This window comes from Talpa europaea (assembly GCF_964194135.1).
Source record: "Talpa europaea genome assembly, chromosome: 8".
Taxonomy (NCBI): domain Eukaryota; kingdom Metazoa; phylum Chordata; class Mammalia; order Eulipotyphla; family Talpidae; genus Talpa; species Talpa europaea.
The window spans coordinates 56,889,385-56,908,549 of record NC_140075.1 but is presented as its reverse complement, the minus strand read 5'-3'; the positions used below and the strand labels follow the sequence as shown (position 1 = coordinate 56,908,549).

The window sequence follows — 19,165 nt, the reverse complement described above, 5'->3', positions numbered from 1 at the left end:
CACTTCCCCTGGAGATCTTTTTAGTTTCTATTCCCACCCATGTACAGTAACACAGACACTTATTCCTCCAGTGTGGGACTTTCTTCTGAGCCCCTTATTCATATACAGCTTGATACCGCCTCATACATGTTCAAGACTGAACTCATGATTTTTCCTCCAAATATGCTCTTTTCCAATACATTTATCTGATTTGTCTCAGCAAGACAGTGTCCTGAACGCTCAAACCAGAAATCTATAGTTGTATTTTACACTTTGTCCTTTTATGCCTCTACATTCACTTGATCATCAAGACAGGTTGATTCTATTTGTAAATATATTTCTTGAAGCCACCCCTGGCCCTCCATCACCAGTGCCACCAAGTCTGACACATCATTTCTGCTGGAATACAGTCTCCTAATTTATCTGTCTCCATGGAAAAATTTAAATACATATAAAAGACAAGAGAATTGTTTGGTGGACTTCCATGTTTGTATCATCCAGCTACAAGAACCACCAATGTAAGATTGTCCCTATTTCATCAATATCCAAACTCCACTCCCCATCCTACTCCATCTCCATTGGATTACTTTGAAGTAAGTCTTTGTATCAGAGTGATTTCTTTAACACACAACCTAGACAATGCATTTCCCTGTTTAAATCCCTCCATTGAATCCCCATTTCTTTTACGATAATGACCAAAACCCACAGGACCCACAGGACCCACAGGCTTTTTCATGATCTGGCTTGGTCAACCTCTGCAGCCTCATTGCTCCCTACTTCACTACTCACCTCTAACATCCAGACACAAAAGCTCTATGTTCCTCATACATGCCACACACTTCTGGCTTCAGGTCCTTTGCACATCATATCCCCTCTAACCCTACCCTCACCCCCCATACGATTAGCATCTATGGCTATCATCTCAAATCCTTCTGTTTCTCTAGGGAAGTTTTCCTTGCTTTGTACAGTTGAGTCAGGACTCCCCGAGAAAGGTCCTCCTAGGACACTGCTTTTTCTTCATAGCATTTATTGCACAGTTATAATTATGTATTGACTTATATAAATATTTGTCTCATGTCTGCTGCTCCCACCAGGCGTTTTGGGGATAGTAGCTTGTCTTATCCGTCTTAGCATACACAACCCTCATACAGAGCTGAGCGAACAGCAGGCATTCAGTAGATGTTTGTGGAAGGGAGGCAGGGAGGTTGCCGGCGGCCCTGTGAGGACTGTGCTCCTGCCAGCCTCTGCTGGGACAGGGGTTTTTCTGACCACAGACATCCGGGTTCCTGACTCTACTTGGTTCTTTCTCTCAGACAACATTTGCTTTCCCTCCAGCACTGAGGCTTTTTTTTTGCCAGTTTGCAGGGCAGTAATTGAGGCCTGGAAAGAGAGTGCTTTCCCCAAGGCCCCTTTGCAGTGAGGAACTTACAGGTCAGCTTCCCTGTCTTCCTGACCCCATGCCCTGGACCCTGAGGACTTTCAGACCTGCCTGTGTCCTGAGAAGACCCTGGTGGGTGCAGAAAACCAGAGATTCTGAGGTGGATGTTGCAGGGTGCCTGGGGTGGGGTACGCTGAATACTGTCTATGGATGGACAGAGCTGACTTGTCCCAAGAGTAGCCACACCTCCTGGCAACTGTGAGTCGGGGTGCCTGAGCTGCTAAGGTCGTCTGTGGGCCTTCCCCTCAGTCGGCCCATTGGAGGTAGCCACGAGGAGTACAGGGGTGCTCTGTTTCTTAATGAATACAAGTCTGTTTTTAGACCTGAATGACCAGCTTTTTGTCTGGAAACGGCCAGGCCCCAAGTGGCCTGCCAAGAAAAAGTGGTCTGTGACCAGGTTCTGGGGGTGCCAGCTCAAACAAATGCTGCTACAGCAGTGCGCACTATGGGATGAGGCCAGCAACAGGCGGGTCACTCGGCAGAACCAACCGCCTGCTCCCTATTGTGGCCTAGGCTTCGCAGGAAATCCTGGATCTCCCCAGGAACAAAGCTTCCCGGTTTCAGCTGTTTGTCCCGTCTGTCTCCCTGGTGACTATTCTCACTCTGCAGTCCTTTGAGTTCTGGCCAGGAAGGGGGCAGCAGTTACTGGCCTCAGACCTCTAGTGGCGGGAGGAGAGGAGTGGAGAGGGTGTGAGCCTGAGCAAGACTGGGCCTGCACTGTGGAATGCCTCAGGGCCCGAGAGGGGTGGGAGGCAGTAAGTGGGTGTGGTCCAGGTGTAAATATGCCCCTTCCCAGCTGCTTTCTCTGGCTGTCATCCCAGGGGAGGATTCACTCATAAGGAACATGTATGGAGCCTCGTGGGTGCAGTTTGGGACCTGGTTGTACCTTCCCTGGGGGGAGCTGACCCTTTAGGCATCCCATAAGGGACATGATGGGACACAGGGCCCTCTCAGCTCTCAGCAATGTGAGGCTCAGCGTGCCTTCCTCTCCAGGACTGGGCCAGGACTTCTCTCGGATTCTCATAGCAACGTCACAGAGCTGCAGGTTAAGGAGGGAAGGGGTGGAGGAGGAGTATCCAGAGGGCCAGGGGAAGCTAGAAGCAAACTTGAATAAACTGCTCTCATGCCAGGTCTTGTGTGTTCCAAGATTCCACTGCTGCCTAAGGAGCTTTTCAGCAGGGAGCATTTGTTTACTCAACGAACAATTATTGAGCACTTACTATATGCCTGAATCTTGGCAAAGCCCTGGGATAAGAGATGAATAAGACAGTCCAGTGGGGAGGTGGCCACATGAGCAGGTAGTGCAACAAAGAAGGGAGGAAGGTATCTGCTCTCCCCAGAGGTACAGGCTGTCCAGGCTTCAGGGATAAGAGGTATTAGGGGATAAGAACATGAGGGGCTCCATCTTTGGCAGGAGGAGGCTCGCTAGGAGGATTGAGCTGGGAGGGGCACCTCCTGAGTCCAGGTGAGGAATCAGCCTGGGCACTTTGCTCCTAAAATCCATTTCTATTAGAGCTGGGCTTTTCTGATGTGCTGCGGGAACACAGGCCTGGGTAGGAGGTTAGGGAGCAGGGAAAAGGGGTGGGGGATTCAGTCACTCTAAGTAGCTAAGGGCTAGATTGACCATCTCTAGGTTCCTTGAGAGCCCTGGACATGGGGCAGCAGGCAGTGGGAAGGGTCATAGCTGCTGGCAGTGGGAAGTGGGGTGAGCCTTGCCCTTGGCCCTCCAAGCTCCCATTGGATAGAAGATACAGGGATTCTGAGATCCCTGTAGGTGGAAGGAGTTCTTGTTTGTACCACAGCTCAAAGGGGTCCTTGTTCAGGCTGGAGCCAGCCACCTCCAGAGGGCTGGGCCAACCCACATCTCCTTCAGAGCAACTAGCTCTCCCAGTTTGTTTAGTTCTTTGAGTATGAAAGATAAAGCATTGTGGGGGGATCTGATCTGGGGAACCCCACTCCCCAGGAGGGTCTCTGCATCATTATCTCGGACTAGGAGATTCCCCGCTTCTCCCTCATTCCCTACTACTGAATGGGACCTTCGGGGAGAGCCGGGGCTGGCCCCCCTGCAGCCGTCTATAGAAGGGTAGATTCCAGGGCCCTCCAGCCTTCTAGCAGATGCCATGGTAGAATAAGTGAATACTTTCAATTAGACTGAAATTTGAATTCAAGCTCTGTGACTTTCATTTATGTAGTCAGGAGCAAGGTATTTTAGCTCTCTGGACCTCAGTTTCCTCACTGTATAAGGGAGACCATACCATCTCCCTTACAGAACTAGAGCTGAACTGAGGATGACAGGGGTTCATGAGACAAATCTGTTTGCCTCCTTTCTCCCAGGGGTTCCTTGGGCTACTAGGGCTTGACTTGCTTTAAACATTCTCCAGCGTCTTCTTCCCTTCCAGGACCTGAAGACTGTGAATTTAAGGTGGACTCCAGGCTTGGGTGTCAGATGGCCCTGCATGGAGTCCTAACCCTGCTAGTGACCGAATCTCCATGCTCCACCTGTGACCTGTCACTAGCTCCCCCACCCCATGTTAAAGGCCTGAATGAGGTCACGTGGGTGCCCTGACTCTGGTTTTGGGAAAATGGGGTGTGAGCTGGCCACAAGCTGGCTGCAAGTATTGAGGCCCTGGAAGCAGAATTGAAAGTTAATGAGCAGCCAAGGGGAGTACATGCTCTTTGCTCTCCCCTAATCTGGGGGCATGGCCCATAGCCTCCCTGCTTCCCTCTTTGCTGTCTCCCTTTACTCTACACCCAGTCTACCTGCACACCCAGCATTCTGCTCCAACACACCCGCAGAGGGTCCTGCTTCTGCACAGCTCTGGCTGCCCACCTCCCATCTCCTTTTCCTGTTAGGACTCATTAGGAAGGGATCTGATTGCTGGCTCATTTTCTCACTCTGATGAGAGTGAGAAAGTCGGCTTGCGGATGGCTTTGCTTGGGCCTGGAGCACACCAATGAGTCCGTCCACCATGGGACCAAAGTGACATGGTACCAACTGCAGTGTCTGGGGAAGCAGGATCGGGCCTCCACATCCTCTTTCATTGCCAGGATGCCACAGTTAGTAAAGGGAAGCTCAGCCCATTCCTGGCAGCTCAGCCCATTCCAGGGGTCATTGGTCCAGCTCCTGGCAAGTCAGAATTGTGACTGTGCTTAGAGCCTGCCCCCCCGCCACCTTTTCCAGGAATAGTGAACTGCACAACCGGATTAGGAACCAGTCTGTGGCTCCCAGCTCATCCCCAACCCCCTCACACTCATTATGGAATTCAGTTTTGGGATTTTCTCCTTAAGTTATCAGAAAGGTTATAGCTGTTGTCTTACATATGGAATATCAGCTTAGAAAGTTGAAAGTGAGGGCCTCCCCGGTGGCACAGCGGTTGAGTGCTGGGTTGCGAAGCTGCCCGCAGCCTCTGCGGCGCCTGTTCGGTCCCCGGCTGCTCCCCGGCCACCGGAGGAGGGTCCCACATGGCGCACAGACCTCTCCTGCCGCCCGCTGCTCCCCTCAGCAGTGTACTTTGGTCCTTCTGCCTGCTCTGCTCCCCGCTCTGGCTCTGGTGAATTCTCTCACCCTCCCGCGCTTCTGACTGTACCCAGTGCTTGTATAAATAAATAAATAAATCTTTAAAAAGAAAAAAAGAAAGTTGAAAGTGAGGTACAGGGTCATGGAAGTGTGGAGATGACAATCGTAGAATGATTTCTTGCAAAGGAAGGAAATGACCTTTTTTTTTTAAGATTTATTTATTTATTTATACAAGCAATGGGTACAATCAGAAGCGCGGGAGGATAAGAGAATTTGCCAGAGTGGGGAAACAGAGCAGGCAGACTGACGAGATACACTGCTGAGGGGAGCAGTGGGTGGCAGGAAAGGTCTGCGCGCCATGTGGGTCTCTCGCCTGGCAGCCGGGGATCGAACCAGCGCTGCAGAGGCTGCGGGCAGCTTCACAACCCAGCACTCAACTTCTGCGCCACCAGGGGAGACCCAGGAAGGAAATGACATTTTATCTTCAAGTTTGTGTGCTCATGATGACCCTGACTAGAGCCACACTATTCTACCTTTCCTTTTGGGAGAGAAGGGTTTTGTGACTCAGTTTCTGGGCTGTGTGTTGGGCCTATGGCCCTGAGAGAAGATAGGGAAGCCCCCAGGAAGGACAGTGTATTTCAGAGCCTGTCTGTCATGTGCGTGCGCGCTGCCGGCCTTCTTGCTTCTTTGACACAAATGTGCTGTGTGAATGTGCACAAGAGATGGGGGGCTCCATATTAATGGTGTTAAGGGCAGGGTCCTAGACCCAGAATCCAGGTGCAAAGATTTGCCTTGACAACCAGGCGGTTTCTTCTCCCCTGAGCCACAGGAAAGACATCCTGGGCAGGGCGCATCCACCGTTTCTTACCACTGGCTATGGGGTTAAAATCACCTGAGAGTCTTGAGAAGCCTGTGGCTGAAGAGCTACCTGCTTTATGACCCAACAATTCCAATCCTGAGTGTTTACTCATAGAAGTGTATGTACTTGTGTCCACGAGACAGGTATTGGAATGTTCTTAGCAGCACTTTTGTAACAGGTGAAAACTGGAAATGGCATTTTTGTAGTGTGTCCAAGTAATGGAATTCCAAACCCCAATGGAAGCGCAGTTTACGACTACACACTAGACTGTGACCCAGTCTCACCAATGGGTTCCCGAGTAAAAGAAGCCACCTAAGAACAGGCAGTGCACGATTCTGTGTTGCCAGAGGCCAGAGGGCAGTGATCCTTGAGATGGGGATAGAGGGGGGCAATGAGACTGGCAGGAGCAGGAGGAGCATCTGAGGGGCTGGGTTCCAGGTATTGGGAAGTGCACTGACTCTTACTCTTACTTTATATGCATTTTTCTATTTGAAATTATTTGTAATAATTTGTTAAAAATATCTAGTTGCTTAAATGTCACCTCAGAAATTCAGATTTAATTGGTCTATGACAGGGCTCAGATATTCTTTGTTTCTTTAAAAAGCTCTAGAGATGATTCTAATGTGTATCCCACAGGCTGCACGTTAGAGTTAGCAGGATGCAATCTTCTCCCTCAAGTGGGAGGGGAGCTGGGTGCTGAGTGAGAGGTGGAGTCTGGAAAACTGGGGGTACCCAGAGCAGCTGCTGGAGAGGCACCCAGGTCTAGGCTGCTGAGCCCCAGTGACCAACATTCCTTCCAGGACATGTCCACTCAGTGTCCTATCCCTGAAGGGGTAATTCTGTGATCTCTGCTGCTAAGAGGCATGTTTTTGTGTGTGTGTGGAGAAGTTCCCTTCTTGGAGCTCACTAGGCCCTGAAGTCCTGGCTGGCCACAGGAGAGGGTGGAGCTGACCTTGGACCTGGCTTTGAGCAGAGCTTGTGGAAGCCACAGGATGCTCTAGTATGTCAGATGTCCAATAGAAGTCAACTTGGGAGAGTGTGGGTGCCTCCCTGGAACCCGCCTGTGACCAAGACCCAGCTGGCTCAGGCTGCCAGCCCAGCCCAGCTTTCTGCTTCTGCTTCAGCGCCAGGCTTGCTCCTGCCAGCAGCTTGGAGTTGCTCTGGAGGGAGGCTTGCCCTGTGGTTAGGAAGGGCTGGGTTTGGGGGAGGGGGATGGGTAAGCTGGAGGAGTGTTGCCAAGCTAGTGACAACCCAGGGTGTGCCGCCGAGCAAACACTGCAATTGAGGTAGGGCAGGCCCAGCCTGTGCTTTCTCCCACATACCCCATCCCATCCTGTCTGGGCCATTTATCTTTCCTATATGTCTTCTGCCTCCCACCTGAGTTCCACATTTGATCAGTCAAGCATGAGGATTGAGGATTGAGTGATGTGGGGCCAGGACTACCTGCTTACCCCACAGACTAGGGCTCCTGGAGGGAAGGGCCTGTCTCTGGATGACCCTCATTAGTTCATGTCCACCACCCCCACCTCTCCTCCCTGCAGGGTGTCAGTTATTCTGTGTCCCTTCACTTTTATTGCCTTGCTTTTTCTGTCCCCTCCTGTCTCCTGGAGAATCATCATCTCTTTCGGTCTGTCCTTTACTCATTCTTTTAGCAAGCACTGGGTGCCTACTGTGTGCTGGGAATAGAGCTGTATGACACACTTGGTGGACCTCAGAGTCAATTGGGGGTGACAGAAGATTAACAGACAAGCAGGTATGTAACAAGCACAGGCTGGTGTAAGGAGTGCTGGTAGGAGGGATCATCTAGGAGGGGTGACCAGCTCCACAGGGGCACACCAGGAAGGACTTTACAGAGGAGGCAACATTTGAACTAGGGCCTGGAAGATGACCTAGAATTTCCCAGATAGATAAATGTGGGAAGGAATTGCAGGTAGAGCAAGCATGCAGGCGTGAGGGCTACTGTGGTGAGGAAACACAGATATGTAAGGGCAAGAAAGGCTAGAGGTGGGTTGAGTGTGGGAGCTGCTGCCAACTTCCAAAAAAAAGGATGATGGTGGCCTGGTATGTCCCATGCAGCAGGAGTGGAGAAAGTAGATGGTAGCGTGAGGTGAGTGTGGTAAGGTTCTCGGAGCCTTGGAGACTGATTTGGCTGTGGGGGTGGGGAAGAGAATGAGTTGAGGATTCTGGCTTGGCTCCCTGTGGAGGGTGGAGTCTGTCAGGGATATCGATGCTCAGAAGGAAGCCGATTTGGGGGTTGATGCTGAGTTCACTTTGATGGATAAATCTAGAGGCAAGTCTGACATTTAGGAGGAGCTAGAGGGTCAAGGTTAGAGCTGGAGATTTGGAAGTGCCTGCCTGGGGGAGGCTTCCAGATCAGATTGCACAAGTGTGGTGTCCCCTGAGGTCCAGTCTATGGGGTCTGCAGAGGCAGTGCAACTTGCATCTCTGGGGTCCCTCCTCACTGCCTCTCTCTCTCTTCTACCTTCTGTGTCTTCCCTTTTGAAGGACCTAGATCCACTCCTGATATCTCTGGTACTGGCTGCCCATCCTGCCCTCTCAGCCACCCCTCAGACTGGGCAGGCCCATACTGGGCTCATGGTGTGATAAGCTCAGTAAGTATTTGTGGAACGAATAAAGGAATGGCAGTGACCCGCGTTCCCGCACCAGTCAGCCACCAGGCGCCTGTGTTCTCTGGAAAGACCTTCCTGCTTCAGGCAAGGCATGAAAGGGCCTTGTTGGAGGAGTTTTCCAACCTTTTCTGTCTTCCTTAATGTTACAAACTACTGGATCCCCTGCTCTGTTCTCCTGAGAAGGATGTTTTTTGTGGCTTTGGCTGAAAAAAAAAAAGAAAAAAAGATCTGGATTTGGGAAACTTGATGCTAACTCCACAATCTGGATGTGGAGGTAGGAGGTGTCATCCATAACCCAGAGTATGAGCAGCTAAGTCCTGAAAAAAGTCTATGTGGAAATGGACGGAGATTGCCAGGGAGATGCAGGCAGGTTGAGCAGGCTGGTTCCCCGCTCTGCAGCTCCCTCCTGGCTTTCGGGTCAGGGCCCAGATCATCCTTGGGTGTTCCCATCTGATACTTTCTGCTGGTGTGTGTTCAGCAACCTTGCTACCCAGACCTTTTTGTCTGGTGTTTCTTTATTTTCATTCATCTAAACAAACACTACAGGGGAAAAGATGAATTGGCAGCAAGAAGATAACTGCATTGAAGATAACTAAAAGCAGTGCATTTCCACCACAGGCCCCTGTTGCTCTAAATCAGCAGCATTGTCAAGACAACCAGAGGGACTGGCTTAGTGGGTCAAAAGAAAGATGTGGCTCATAACCATCACACCTAAAGGGGCTGCTTTTAATTGAAAGGTACTTGAAAGTCATTTTTGAGTCCTGTCAATGGCCATGATTTTCTCTCTAGAGATGCTGTGGGAAACGCACCCAGCATTTTGCTATTCCCCTGGTCTGTCTCTCTCCAGCCTATCTTCTTGACTTCCCTTAAACTGTCTTTACATTCCTCCAATGTGTCTCAAGTGCTTGCTCAAGTGTCTCCAGTGTGTCTCAAGGCTAACCTTGCACCAGGTTCATGTGGGGAGCAGGGAAGAGGGGGGAGGTCAGGGATGGAAGAGACAGAGTCCCTGACATCCTGGAGCCCCTGGAGATGGATAGTTGGAGCACACTGACAGTGTGACCGGAGCCATTAGGGTGCTGTTGGGCCTGGGCTCTTTGTCTAGGCTTGGCACCCCTCCCTGAGAAAGCCACATTTGGAGCTAAGAGATAAGGATGAGTTTGATTCAGAATCCATGCAAAAATATGATTTTCCATGCAAGATTAGATTATGTAATCCAGCAAGATTTGGTTAAAGCACAGTTGCTGTGACTTTCTTTTTTTCAAAAGATTTATTTTTATTTATGCACACAAGAACTAGGGTGTAGGTCAGAGGTGTGGGGGTGAGAGGATTCACCAGAGATAGAGTGGGGAACAGAATAGGCAGATCTACTGAAATACACTGCTGAGGGGAGCAGCAGGTGAGACAGGAGAGGTCTGCTGCACCCTATATGGGTTAGCTCCTTGGCCTGGATGAACTCATGCTGCAGTGGCTGGCAATAGCTTGATAGTGCTGAGACTTTAACCCCTGTACCATCAAGGAGACCCCAGTTTCTGTGACTTTCTCCGAGCTTCTAAGCTCTGAGAACCACAGGCCAACTTCCTTCTCTTAGGGGTCCAGACTGGAGTGTGTGTTCCTTAAAGCAGAGCCCATTTCATCTCTTCCTGGTGGCTGAGTGGACTCCTGGGCTCAGGGCTCAGTGGTTTCTTGTACCTGCTTCTCCTTCCCTAAGGAGGCCTCTCCTGTCAGAGCACCCAGTTCACACCAGGAACAGAGAGACAGAAGAGCGGGCCAACATCTACTTAAACACAAGTGCAGCAACAATACCAAACAAAACTAAAAGGCCAGTGCCAAACTGGGTGAAATATTTATAAAAATGATAAAGTAAGGATTAATATTTTAGTAAAGAAGTTATACAAATCAGTAAGAAAAATAAGATCTCTGTTGACAATTTACAAGTGAAAAATTTTTTAACTTTTAATTTTGGGGTTACATTTCTGCTCTGCCATATATGCCCATGTTCCACTCACCCTTCCCCAAACCACCTGTGCCATTACCCCATCTTTTCCAGTCCTTCCTCCATTCCCTAGCCCTTGCTCCCACAGATGAAATTCTAATGACTAATATATATTTGAAAAAAATACTGTTCGACCTACCTGTAAGCAGAAAGAGAATTGAGAACAGTGTTTTTTTTTTTCACCTATCAAATTTGCAAGTGAATAAAAGCTAATACCATGTGTAGAGTTTGAATATAGGGAAAAGGGCACCCCAATAGTGCTGATGACCATGTTAATGGCGATAGCATCTGGAATGCATTTTGGAAGTGGGTCTAAAGAAGCTGAGAAATGTTCATTTTCTGTCCACTAATTTCACTTCTGAAAATCTATTCCAGGAATGGGCAGCGACGTAGGGAATTTCTCATGAAATCATCTTAAGCAACAAAAGTAGAACATACAAATTATATGCTATATAATCCCACTCATATTAAATTACATACTTATGCATAAATATTTTCTTTGAGCAATTTTGTTTTTTTTCCTTATGATGATTCTGATCATCATATTTTGTAATTCTTGTATTTTCTATAATGAACATTAAAAATATCAAGCGGCGGGGATGGGGGGGTGACCTTTTATGAAATGTGAAGTGATAAAACCAAATTCGGAAATTAACCTTGGTTATCATCTGGTGAAATCATTAGCACAACATGTCACTTTGCAAGATTCAGGAAATAGATGTTGATGTGTGTACCAAAACTCCTCATTAGGTTGAGGACAGGGTTCCCAGGCCCCATGGCTGTGATTGGCCTGGCTCTTTACTGTGTAACACTGAGTACAGCCTGTCTGTTGGTTGGTATTTGTTTGTTATTCTACCCAATGGCATGGGAGGGGAGGGTCAAAGAGTTCTCTGAGGGTCTTTCTAGATCTCAGCTGAATTGGTAACTTGCTCTTGAAGAAGAGAACTTTGACTTGCCCTGGTCACAGAGCAGAGAGATATTGAATGCTGGGATTTATAGGTTCAGGTTCCAGCTCTTCTCTCCTGAGAGACCATGCACAGGACCTTGCCACCTATTCCCGGTACCATACTGACCTGGTCAGTGTGGAAACAGGCCTTGGTCCTGTTTCCAGCCACCCTCTCTCCATGTCAGTCCTTGGGTCACTCAGTTGGGGGCTAGTTTGACTGCTCAGGCTTTCTTGATTCCTACCTAGTTAGTCTGCCCTAGAGGGGCAGGACTGGGGGATCCCTATGCTTTGGAACTGTTTAGTGGAAGCATGAGCTCAAAAATCATTAGGGAGCCCCATCTTCCCAAGGAGAGGTGATCTCCTCTCTCTGGGGCCCGTTTCAGGACATTTATGAGGTGGTTTGGTTCTAAGGACAGAGTGACTGTCTGAAGGCCATCAAGGCCACTTCCTGGTGTGGGGGAGCCCCACCCCCCCCCACCACACTCCCTGTGGGCTGACAGGAGTCCACTCCCACAGCATCAGCCGCATCAGTTTCTCGGCTTTGATAAGGCCTCTGTGTTCAACGGCCCTTCTCAGAACTTGACGGTTTGCAATAAAGCTGCCCCGGCACCTCAGAAACTGTTGCTTTCTGTATGAACAGTGCTGAGTCCTCCCTCCCAACCTAACTTGTCAAGGGTGGGACTGGAGGCCCAACAGCTTCCTGGGCTCCGGATAAGGTATTTATTTCCTTCGCACCCAGGTATAAACTGAATTTCAGACTTTCAGGAAAGAGGGCAAGTGAGACTCAGCCTTTGTCAGCTACTCTAGAGCCCCTGGCTGAGCTGTGATTCTGGGTTGCGATGCCTGATGGGCCAGGGCAGAGGCAAGCTGCCCCAAGCACAGTGGAGCTGGTAGGGAAAGGTATCTCTATGACTCCCCCTTCCTGACATGGCCCTGTTTCTTTTTAGCAACCAACAGATGCATGGAAAGACGGCTTCTCTGAAGAGCCCTGTGTCCTGCACAGAGAAACTAGACAGGGTTCAAGAGTTCCCGGACTCCAGGTGAGGCTCCCCCTAGTCAAAAATACATGCAGATTGGGGGGTTGGGAGCCATCAGGAGGTGACCTGTTAAAAGGGGATTTTTTTTTAAAGATTTATTTATTTGATTGATTGATTGATTGATTGATTGATTTATACAAGCACTGGGTACAGTCAGAAACGCGGGAGGGTGAGAGAATTCACCAGAGCCAGAGCAGGGAGCAGAGCAGGCAGAAGGACCAAAGCACACTGCTGAGGGGAGCAGCGGGCGGCAGGAGAGGTCTGCGCGCCATGTGGGACCCTCCTCTGGTGGCCGGGGAGCAGCTGGGGATCGAACCGGCGCTGTAGAGGCTGCAGGCAGCTTCACAACCCAGCGCTCAACCGCTGCGCCACTGGGGAGGCCCTAAAAAGGGATCTTAAGGCTGAGTCAGGATCCCCTAGTGGGTCTGTTAGGTTGCGCATGGCTGCACAGGGCCTCTTCCTCCCACTAGCAGGACTGTCCTAGGGCACTGGGACCTAGCCGAGTCCCAGGCTTCTCAGATTACCACCCTCTTCCCTGCCCACCTGTCCTCAGGCCAGCCTGGCTAGGGCAGCCTTTTGCATTTCAGCTCCTCCTCCTCTCCCCTAGCCTTGATAACCTCTGTCACATCAGGTGAGTCGGCCGGGAAGAGGCTGCAAAGGAAGGCAATCCTTTGGGGATCATGGCCCATGGCCAGACCCCAAAGCCGTGAGTCTGACACCTCCATCCCACACCCTGCCTCTAACCTCACCCCCCACCCCCCAGGTCCCAACCTGTACCTCCTATTCATTTATTCTTGGGTCTGTGCCTCTGCCTATCCTTTGGCCAGAGAAATGGAAGAGGGTTTTAGACACACGGACGTGGGCAGCTCCTAACCGTATCGCTCATACTGAGCAGAACTCCTGGGGGCCGCTGCTCATAGCTGTCCCAGGAAGACGGCTCTTAACTATTACTCCCTGCATCCAGGCTCGCCCTGCCCTGGGACAAGCTATGTGCTGTGGTGATGATCCTTTGTCATGACCCCCTAGTCTCCATTCTGCCCCAAGCTTCTAACTTGAAGCCAGGGCAGAATTGGCACTGAGGAGCCATGGGCAGGACCCGAGGTTTCCTTGTCTCTGGAATGGAATGTCTCCTTTGCAGTCTGCCCTGGTCAGAAGGCTTGAAGAGCGAAGAGATAAAGTGCAGCCGCGAAGGGGTAAGTGTGTGGAAGCTGACTCTCACTGCCTGCCAAGGGAGGGCCTTGGGCTGCTTGAATTCAGTGGCTATTGACTCCTTAGCCACCAGATCTATCACCAGGAAACCTAAGTGGATGTCCCCTCCTGGGTGGTGTGGAGTGGTGAGTCCCCCTCCAGTCAGAGGCTGCCTGTCAAGACCTAGTGTCACCAAGAGATGAGCTGGGCTGGGAACTCAGTCCTCCACACCCACTACTTGCTTATATTAGCTCTCTGCTAAGCCCCCAGGGCCCACCACTGCATTATTTCCTGGTGGTGGGAGCTGGGCGGACTTTGGTGGTCCATCTCCTAGGACTTCTCAGCTACAGCCCTTATGTTTGCAGACTCTACAGAGTAAATACAACCAGCAATACCACAAGCTATTTAAGGACATCCCTTTGGAGGAGGTGGTTCTCAAAGGTGAGCTGTCTCCCTGGTGTGGCTGGACAGGTGCCTCCAGTGCCTGAGGAGGCCCAAGTCCTCTCCTCCAGAGCCTCTAAAGCACAATTTAGATATGGGAACTGGCTGTCCTTTGACAACAGTTGGTCCTTTTTTCTTAAAAAGTGTGAGAACACAGGGCTGGTGGGAGATGTGAAATTGAATTTATGAAATTTTACTTGAGGAAATTAGGCTTCCAAATCTTATTTCTGTTCTGCTTTTATTAGTGACTATTCTTTCCTGCTCAGGCCTGCTGTCACTGAGCCTGTGGTAGCAATTACACAATCAAGGCCTTCTCTCCAGGGCAGGGCAGTGCAGAGCAGGGTAGGGCAAGGTAAGGGATTCTGCCTGAAGGAACCAGGCAGAATCCAGGCTTAGGGAGGCAGAGCCTACCAAGACACTTTGGGGCCTGGGTAGAAAGAGAAGAAACATCTAGCAGTCAGGTGGGGTGGGATAAGGGCAGTCAGAATTTTTGGGGTTTGGGGGGAAGGGATTATTTGGGACCTGGAATTGGGAAGGGAATTCTGAGGATGAGAGTCCTTGAGACTTGACTCTGGATTTCTGAGTGTGAGGACGTAGGCCCTGGGGCTTCTTCACTGACCTTGCTCATGGCAGTCTTCTCTCCTGTGACTTCCCAGTGTGTTCCTGTGCTCTCCAGAGAGATCTTCTTCTTCACGGTCGGCTCTATATCTCCAAGAACTGGCTCTGCTTCCATGCCAGCCTCTTTGGCAAGGATATCAAGGTAGTAATGAGTAAGGGTTGCCAGTGAGACCCTATCCTTAGCCTGGGGAAGACAGGGCCCACCCAACCCCAAACTTGTGGAACTGCCCATGCCTCTGCATGGTGGTCCGTGGTGAAACCTTTCACTAGTTGGATGAACTGCTGCAAGGCATGACATCAGGTGTGCAGGGAAGTAGCCCTGCTCTTCCAAAACAGGCGCCCATCTAGACCCCACATTTGGCCGAGCTGATCTCGACAGTTCACAGTTAGACCATTTTGCCTATGGGTGTCTCCAAAATGTCTTCAGAAATCAAGTGGGATGTCACACTTAGTGGGAGCCATTAGTGTGGCCAGGAGATGGCTCAGGGAACTTATTTCTAGAGTATGGGATTCACCAGAGGAAAGATCCCTGACCTCCTGGTTAACTGGGTACAAGCCTGGCTCGGCCTGTGCTGCCAACACAGGAGGGGTGAGGGGGGTTATAGAAAAGGAGCTGCATGAGAAGGTGGAAGGTTCAGATACTCTCCTACATGGGACCAGTCTTCTTGGTGCCTGAGCTTGGCTCACTGCCAGCGGGGGCTGGAGCCCTGCAGGAGCCATGTTGTTGAGGAACCTCTTCTCCATAGGTGGTCATCCCTGTGCTATCTGTGCAAATGATCAAAAAACACAAGATGGCGCGGCTCCTTCCCAATGGCCTGGCCATCACCACCAACACCAGCCAGAAGGTCAGTGAGTCCATGGGCCAGGGTGTCCTTGTCAGTCTCCCCCTTCCAGTCCCAGGAGTCCACAGCCTGACTCTGTTTTCTTTCCATGTCCCAGTATGTCTTTGTGTCACTGCTCTCCCGGGACAGTGTTTATGACATGCTGAGGAATGTCTGCACCCACCTACAGGTATGGGGCTCAGGGCAGGAGGGGTTGGGGAGGCTGCTCACATCTGGAGTGAAGTCTTGAGACAAGGCCCATCTCTTCAGTACAGGGCCCAGGGAGGGCCTGGGGAGTAAGAGGCTCAGATTTGGTGTATCGCACGCAGCCCTTGGACTGTGTGTCTGTGCTTGTGAGCACATGTCTTTGAGGCCAATGGCCCTTCTGTGCCCCACATATATGCTTGTACTTGTGTACAGACAAGTGCAGGGCTCCAGCCCCCGCTGACAGTGTACAGACAGGGTACATGGCTGCTCCCCAATATGCCTACAACTCCCTCTGGTCTCCAGTGAGGAAGGGAGAAGGACAGAAGCATGGAGAGCACATTGCTTTGCACATGCCCCTCTGCTCCAATGTTAACTCGGGGAATCCCTGCAACTTTGGGAGCTAGGGTCCATCTGACCTGAAGTGGCTTATTTGGAGGTCAAGCTCTCCTGGAGGGTGTGTACACCTCCCCAGTGCTTGGTTTTGGCTGTTCCAGATGGTCATGTGATCCTTGTTCCCTTTCGTCCTCAGCCTTCCAGCAAGAAGAGTCTGAGTGTAAGAGAATTTCCAGAGGAACCTGAGTGCGCGTCTCTGGTGAGAGCTGAGGTTGGAGCAGAAGTTTCTGGCCTGACATCATATATGGCTCTGAGACTTCAGGGCCTCCCTGGCAGGGCTCTGAGAGGCAGAACTGGGGCATCAGGCACAAGAGCCACTGGCTATGCTGTGCTGGGGGACCCCTAGACCTGCCGCTCTCCAAACCATGCAGAAACCCTGGGTCCTGGGCAGATTTGCTGACTTTCTGAGCACAATAGATGTCCAGCCCCCAGAACACTGCCCAGGTTGGATTCCATACTTGTGTGGTCAGAACCAGGGACTCATCCCCTTTCTTTCCTCAGTTGAGTCAGGGGGGCCTTCAAGGGGCTAGAAATGTCCCTGTGGAAGAACTTAAAGGCTATCATTGTCAAACGCAGACAGCCATTCTAAATTTGTTGAGGTCCCTGTGGTTTCCTTTGGCCATCTGAGCTCTGAATAGGCACGGCTGAAGTTTCTAGAATAGAGAAGGGGGTGGAAATGGCCCCAGGGTGTTTGACTCCTCCTTCCACAGCTGTTAAGCATCTAGCCAAGCATACCATATGCACAATACCACACAGGGGACAGAAGGTAATGTTCCCATTTTTGTTGAAATGGACTCTAGGTGCCTCTTGCTAAGGTTAATATCGTGTTTAGGGTTAGAGCCCAGATGAGAAAGAGTCATGATTTATCTCATCTAAGATTCATTATCCTGAGCTTTTTTGGTCTTAGCCAATCTGAGCACATTCCTGTTGGCTCCTGCCAGACTAGCCCTGGGTCTGGCTCATATTTCTACACTAGCAGTCTTCAAAGACATGGTTTCCTGGAAGAGTGACCGTTCACAGCAAGGGAGCAGATAGGAAAGACATGCGGTGCTATGGCAATGGTACCTGCCCGCCTGGGTACCTGCTTCCATGCCTGGTAGGCATCCATAGTGGTAATAAAACTTTGGTGTGAAGCCCAAAGGGCTTCAAGCCCTTGGCAAGTGATCCCAAGGGCCATGATGAGACAGCTTCTCCTGTCTTCTCTGCAGGAAGCCTTGATCCCAGAGATGAAGTGGAGAAAAGTATGCCCTTCCTCCAGGTCCCTGTCCCTCCCAGACAGCATCCCTTGCATCTCTCGGGCAGCCATGGACTCCACAGACAGCTTCTTCCCCTCCAGGAAACCTTCAGGGACTGGTAAGTTCCAGGGGCTTTTCCAGCACAACTGTGCACAAAGACCACACTTTCCCTCCTCCCATTTGCGCTAAAAAGGAATGTTACAGTAGAGCTTCTGAGAGCTGTTTATTTCTCCAAATCTATAAGGGAAAGCCAAGAAATCCCAAGAATTGCGGGGGGGTTTGGGGATGGCCATGCTGGGCTGGGGTCCTGCTTGCCCCCAGGAAGATGCCTAACTACTCTCCTATGCAGAGAATGCTGTCTGTGAGGAGAAGAAGCTGGAGGAGGAGCTCAAGAGCGATGGGGACTTGAGGCTCTGGGATTACCGGCTCCTTAAGGTCTTCTTCGTGCTGTAGGTGACCGTATCGGGGGTGGGGGGCAGGCCCATCCTGGTGTCTGGGTGTTTGGAGCAGGGTCCTTGGTGTCATGGGGAGGACACTTTCCAGAGCCAGGGGATGGTTCTAAGTCAACTGCTCCTGGGAGTGTCTGGAGGCCTCATGGCAGACCCTCTATAGCAAGACAAATTGTTTCCAGTTTTTAATCCTTACAACCCTGTAGTTCTGGGTTACGATGATGAGGGGCAGGATGTGAAACTCTTGAAAAAAGAAGTTGCACAGAACTGGGGAGGGGGAGAGCTAGCAAAATTTGATGGGAGCATCAGATAATTGAGGAGAAATACTAACCAGGGAAGACCATGACCTCCCCACTGCCTGACCTTAGGCAGTTTCTAGAACCCTAGATTTGTCTGTAACTCTGCCTCGAGACCAGTGGAGTCATGAGCATGGCAGGACATTGCATGGACAGCACCCCTGGCTTCCCCTCGCCTTCCCTCATCAGCTTCCTCTAGCTCTGTCGGCAGCGTTTTGCCTCCTCAGCCTTAGCACTTACTGGTGAAATGGTCCTACTGATTTAAGGGACAATCTCAGTGGCCTCCCTGAGGAGGTACGGTGCCATGGTAGCTGGTCAGGGGGAAAGTGGGCTCAGCTGAAAGACCCAGAACTCCTGCTAGGCTTTGAGGATGAGTCTTTTGGGGTGGGTGAATATCAGGACCCCCAAGTGGCTTCTGGGAAGCAAAATGCGCAGGCTTGAACATGGCTGCAGGGAAACAGGTTCTTTAATTTCTCCATTTGCAGGGGTAGCTTAGTTCCCACACCTACTCTTGGTGAGCCTCTGAAAATGTCCTTTTTGTAGAAGAGAGATTCAACTCCTTTTACCCCCTTTTTCTCCAGGATCTGCTTCTTGGTCTTGTCCTCATCCTATCTGGCATTCCGCATCTCCCAACTGGAACAGCAGCTATGCTCCCTGACTTGGGATGGCTCAGTCCCTGGGCACAGGTGATGCCCTTTCTCTTCCTAGTCCTCTGGGATTGAGGGTTAAGGACAAGAGCCAAAGCCTACGGGCAGGCTGCTTGTTATCCTGACTGAACTTGGCCCTGCCCTTGAACTGGTTTTATGGGAGGGTTGGCTGGGCAGTGTACACATCCTGCCGGACCTATGCTCAGAGGGTTGGAGGGAGAGAAAGTCTCCACAGACCCATCTGTCTGCTTTCTCTGATCTGGGCATCTCTCCTGTGTGCAGGTAACAGCTACCTTCTCCTTCAAGAAGAATGCTTGGGTGCTAAGGTTCCCTTGTTTCAGGCTCCTGCTATGCTGGGACTGAGTGTGAAGGAAAATATTTCAGATCCCTCCTCTTCCCCGCAACTGTCTTCTTCTTCCTCCAATGAGTGACCCCAAGTACCTGTTTATAAAGTTGCTGTAATTTTTGGAC

The 19,165-nt window shown here is 50.7% G+C and overlaps 1 protein-coding gene across 2 annotated transcripts in view; it reads left to right on the top strand.

Annotated features, from left to right (window-relative positions):
- The window catches only part of GRAMD2A (GRAM domain containing 2A), a gene marked incomplete at its 5' end in the record, with an annotated part of 31,081 nt that extends 12,232 nt beyond the window's left edge, over positions 1–18,849 (top strand). The window contains 10 exons of one of the 2 annotated variants that reach the window (XM_084241005.1): positions 12,310–12,402; positions 13,538–13,592; positions 13,953–14,028; positions 14,685–14,788; positions 15,393–15,491; positions 15,586–15,657; positions 16,204–16,266; positions 17,276–17,420; positions 17,652–17,751; positions 18,629–18,849. In XM_084241005.1, the coding sequence (XP_084097131.1) occupies positions 12,310–12,402; positions 13,538–13,592; positions 13,953–14,028; positions 14,685–14,788; positions 15,393–15,491; positions 15,586–15,657; positions 16,204–16,266; positions 17,276–17,420; positions 17,652–17,751; positions 18,629–18,737 (916 nt within the window). In that variant the 3' untranslated portion in view covers positions 18,738–18,849. Of the gene's footprint in view, positions 1–12,309; positions 12,403–13,537; positions 13,593–13,952; positions 14,029–14,684; positions 14,789–15,392; positions 15,492–15,585; positions 15,658–16,203; positions 16,279–17,254; positions 17,421–17,651; positions 17,752–18,628 lie in introns of both variants that reach the window. The other variant, XM_084241004.1, reaches the window with a different exon arrangement.
- Between the last annotated feature and the right edge of the window lie 316 nt (positions 18,850–19,165).